The sequence below is a fragment of the Pygoscelis adeliae genome, unplaced genomic scaffold (assembly GCF_000699105.1).
Source record: "Pygoscelis adeliae isolate BGI_AS28 unplaced genomic scaffold, ASM69910v1 Scaffold186, whole genome shotgun sequence".
Classification (NCBI taxonomy): Eukaryota; Metazoa; Chordata; class Aves; order Sphenisciformes; family Spheniscidae; genus Pygoscelis; species Pygoscelis adeliae.
In genome coordinates this window covers 2,856,107-2,861,054 of record NW_008825071.1, presented here as the reverse complement: position 1 = coordinate 2,861,054, position 4,948 = coordinate 2,856,107, and the positions used below count along the sequence as shown (strand labels likewise).

The following is a 4,948-nucleotide window of genomic DNA, read 5'->3' as shown; positions in this document are numbered from 1 at the left end:
CGTCACATGGTATGGAATGTTTCTTTGGCCAGTTTGGCTGTGCCCCCCTCCCAGCTTCTTGTGCACCTCCAGCCTTCTCAGTCGGTAGAGCATGGGGAGCTGAAAAGTCCTTGACTAGTGTAAGCACTGCTTAGCAACAACTAAAACATCGGTGTGTTATCAACATTGTTCTCATCCTAAATCCAAAACGCAGCACTGTACCAGCTACTAGGAAGGAAACTAACTCTATCCCTGCCGAAACCAGGACACTCATTCAATATCTTTAAGTGTATTTGTTATTCGCATGGCAGCAGACCTAAAAAAATTGCCGTCCTGTTGCTCCCAACACTACACCAATAGAAACCAGTAAGAAAGGTCCTGTCCCCTAGGATGAATATAGAAAAAAATATAGAAAAAACTGCATTACCTAATTACAGAATTGAAGCAGAGCTGCCATTTTCCGCACTGTTATCCCCCGCTTGGTTTTATCATCTTCCCTTCCTGCCTGCTCTTCAGGTTCTTCTTTCGCAGAACACAAAGCCAGTGACACATCTGAGTTTGATTCAAAGTGAACCAGTGAAGGTTTCAGGGCAGGGATTGTCTCTCTCACATGTCGGTATAACAGTTTTCAAAAACCCATCTACCACAAAGTGCATCCCCATTCTCTGGTAGCCCTCAGCAAAGCTCTGTGAGCATGATTCAGCATTGACTACTCTCAGCAGCATCAAAAATTTTTTGAGTGTGCATCATTTTCCTTGAATAATTCCTTTTTCTGTAGTGCTGCTTCATTAACTCTCCTAATGGACAAGCTTTCAAATGAAATGGTATTTCATTTCACACCCTGATCCAAGCCCTCATTTCCACTTTGAAATGTCTTGTTAGACAAGCCTCAGATCCTTCCAACTCTGCTCCATGGCTGGTTTTCACCTGTTATTAATGAAATGGTCTCAGTTTAACAATCCCCATTTTAGTTGCTAATGTCATTGCGTGTACTAGGGGCTGTATCAGCAGCTACACAGATGTAATTTTATTCATATCTGCTGCAGGATATGTATAATTTGCAAGCAAAATTGCCCCTTTCTCTACTCCTTCCTTCTTTTATTTTTTGCAGTAATGAAATTCAAACACTTTGCTAGCTTTACTGCAAGGCCCTCTTCCTAGATTGTCTTTTTTTCTTGCTTGTGCTCTCCCTTGAGCGCCAGTAGCATTGCAGGGAATTACAAGATCTGTCTTTTTTTTCTGCTCATCTTTGAAATATTCTGGGTAGACTGTGGTGGTGCTGTAGTGTTTTTTTCTTTTCATGAGTATCCAGCCAAGTGAGGGCATTTCAACCCTGAGCACCTAGATGAACCACTCAGAAATTCACCTTTTGCCACACTGTTCTGGGCCCTAAAGGCAAGACTTGGCCCACAGTGGTTATAGGTGGGTTTTATGGAAAGCTGTATATTTTAGGAGATCTGACCTCCCCCATTGACATGACACACTGAGAAGACCCTATAAGGAATCCACAATGAGGATAGTCTTATAAAGCCTATGCAGGGTCTTCTTCTCAACCAACATGGAAACTAGCTAAACATGTTTGTTTTGAGCCATGAAAACAAAGCTACATACTGTACGTTATGGAGTTGATCCTGAAATCTCTTCAGAAGAGGTGCCAAAGCTTCAGTCTTCATAGTTACAAAGCAGACCATGCTTCAATGGCTTGAAGAAGATTCAAAGCTTGCTTTAGCAGGCACACTGAAGCAGAGGTGTCTGGCTGGAAAGGGATTGTAGTTTGTGTAGTTCTTCATATACCCCAACAATCTCCAAACACTGGAAAGTTTTCTGAGACATTTGCATTCAGAACACATTAGAAGAATCAAAAAGCTTCTTCAACTTGCAGACAAGAAACTACAACGAAGGATTGTGGTTTTAACAGATAGGTACCAAACTTTTAGACCTAAAAATCTATTCTCTAAAAAGAGCAAACTTTTTCACACCTAAATTGACAAATGTTGTCATTGAAACAATGGCAGGACATAAATACACAGGTTTGTTTTGACCTGTATTCTTCTTTCCAATAATTTAATATTCTGGTCTCATCTCTTGTCTAAGGAACTATCATTGCTGGAATGAAGCTTGGATGACCAGACCTGATCTTCCTGTTGGTTTTGGAGGATGGCAGGTTGTTGATGGGACACCCCAAGAAACCAGTGATGGTAATATTTCTTGAAGTCCTCCTTAGGTCTCTTTCTAGTGCTTGGGTTCTTTGTAGCAAACAATGAGCTGACGATAGCTGAGCCAGTGGCACCATATGGCCAGTGACAACTTCTTGCACCAGATAACCACACTCGCCTGTGCTCAGGGCCTTCTCCTGATTTGTTCTGAGTTCTAAAATAAATCTGTCCTTTTTATAACACTGCTCATGATGCACATGCACAAAATCCTGCATGAGAAAGGCCCTGCTTGGTACAGAAGAGATGTAGCCCTGTTGCCAAAAGATGGCTTCTAAAATTTTCGGTAACCTATACAGGAGCCTGATCAAATTAATTCTCCTTCATTTTATGTCTGCAGCCCTTACTAAACTTCCTGAGCAGGCAGTAGGCAGGAGAGAAAAAGTGAAAACCCACTGTTATTTCTTTCCAGTCCTTAATCTTCCAGTTCTTAAAAGACATTCTTAGCAAATTTGCAGTGAGATCTTTCTCTATCTGTGGTATAACTGAGCCCTCCCAAAATTACCTGCTTTAACCAAAACCAGCTGTAACTGCGTTTCAAGCACTTGAGACTTACAGTGGACTATACAGTGCCATTAAGGTACCGAACCACTAGGTTGTTTCAGACTTCAGTCTGTGTTGTTTAGAGAGCTGGTAACAGAAATTAAGCTTTTCACTTCTCGGTCAGGAGCTCCTGTAAACTATTAAAAGAGTTTACCAAACCCCAATAATTCTTTTTCTTTGAGAAAATATAACATTTTCACATGTTTTTTAACTAATTTATTTTCTCATTTTATCTCTCTTCTCCCCATAGGTATGTACAGGTGTGGCCCAGCCTCAGTTCAAGCCATTAAACATGGTCATGTTTGCTTCCAATTTGATGCTCCTTTTGTCTATGCTGAGGTACATACCTGAAAATTTTTAGTGCATTGAGTGGTATCGGTAGGACTGTAGGTGAGACAGAAGATAAGGCTCCACTACAATTTGTGGATTGAGAAGTTACTCCACGTATACTCCACGTCAAAGAAAAATCTCATAATTATGTTTTGGCATGCAGGCCTGTAGGTGTGATACGGCTCTAATGAACGACGGAGATTTCTCTGATCTCCACTCACCAATGTAATAAGCAGTAAAAGCTACTCTGGCTCCGATGAAACTTCAGGCTGTGGTCATTTATCCTTCCCAGATTCCAGCTGTGCTGGCAAATGAGTCACTAGCTCTAGCTGCTCGTCTTCATCCCTTGTTAGCTGTTACCTGCTTCTCAGGCTTGACAGCAAAGCTGCTTATGTTAAGGCTCCCTTGCTTATTTCAGTCAAAACGGACGCAGTGATTTTAAAGAGGTCTTTGCTCACCATGTTCGTTTTGGCTGCAGTGGTCAAGGAGAGCTCACATGGGTGATTTGACTGGCAAATCTGAGAGGGAAATATCTCCATGAGGAGTGCAAGGGCCTGGTCTGGAGTTTTAACCTCTCGCACCACCAGAGATGGTGTGCCCAAAATTGCAGCAGCTGTAGAGCAATTCTCTCCCTAATTGAATTGTCTATAGCTCTATGGTCTAAAGCTTTTTGGTGCAAGGAATGTGTAATCACGCTCCCCAAGTCTGAACAGTATCTCTGTAGCTTACTCAAGTTTACACTGTCTGTTGTTCTGGAGCTGCGAGTATTAAAATTAATCTAGTCATTATCGTAGCATATGACTAATTTTAAACATGGGACTCCAATGCAAGTGGGACTTCAAGTTAACGTGTCATTGTTTTGAGGGGAGATAGGCTGGCTTCCTTTCCTCTCTCTACTTCCATGTATCTCAGTCGTTTTTCATTTAATTTTATAGGTGAATAGTGATATTGTTTACTCGAGAAGGGAGAAAAATGGAACCCAAGTGATAGAAAAAATTGACACAACCCATGTTGGGCAGTTGATTGTGACCAAGGAAGTCGGGGGTGATGGAATGATGGAGATTACTGAAGAGTACAAGTTCCAAGAAGGTAACCTGAAATGGGATGGGACCGTACCGATGTAGATTTACCTCAGTCAGATCTTGGATGGTGGATTTACAGACCTCTGGCACTGAAGGAGCTGCATGAAAAGCTGCCAAGGTGCCCTTTGGAACTCTTTATTTGTAACTCCATCCCCGAAACACTGCAGATGACTTTATAACAGCACAGACTTTGCTACTCAGAAATGCTTTGGACTGAGTAAGCTGTAGTGAAAACAAAGGGTAGTCATGGAGTAACTCAAATCATTCAAAACAATTCAAGGCTTTCTGTGCAGCTGTTTAGACATTTCTTACTCAGGCCAGATGTTTGCACAGAGTAAATCAGCATTGCTCCATTAATATCAATTAAGCTAGGTCAATTTATCTGATATGGCTTGAATCTTTAAGACCAGTTTACTTGGAAGTTGTGAAGTTCTAATAATAACTTCACCACGGGAAGGTTCACTGTCCTCATCCATTCATTTCAGCTACCACAAACTATGGAAGATGCACCCTTGTGATCGGTGAGTGGGCTAATGCAGTACCCCTGTTTCTCTTCTAAATTTGATTTTCATTCATTTCTAGGCTCAGAGGAGGAGAGACTGGCTCTTGAGACTGCTGTGATGTACGGTGTTAAAAAGCAAACTGCGCAAGATACCATGTATCAGCCACAGACAGACGTTGACATGGACTTCCAAGTGCAAAAAGCAGTCCTTGGCAGTGACTTTAAAGTCACTATAACTTTCAGGAACAAAAGTCACAACTACTACACTGCTACGACATACCTTTCAGGCCACATAGTGT

At 41.7% G+C, this 4,948-nt stretch overlaps 1 protein-coding gene across 1 annotated transcript in view; it reads left to right on the top strand.

Moving 5' to 3' along the window:
- Window positions 1-4,948, top strand: part of F13A1 (coagulation factor XIII, A1 polypeptide) — a 61,077-nt gene that overhangs the window by 43,896 nt on the left and 12,233 nt on the right. The window contains exons 9-12 of the mRNA XM_009326530.1: window positions 2,074-2,177; window positions 2,986-3,074; window positions 4,001-4,154; window positions 4,730-4,946. Coding sequence (XP_009324805.1) covers window positions 2,074-2,177; window positions 2,986-3,074; window positions 4,001-4,154; window positions 4,730-4,946 — 564 coding nt within the window. The remainder of the gene's footprint in view (window positions 1-2,073; window positions 2,178-2,985; window positions 3,075-4,000; window positions 4,155-4,729; window positions 4,947-4,948) is intronic.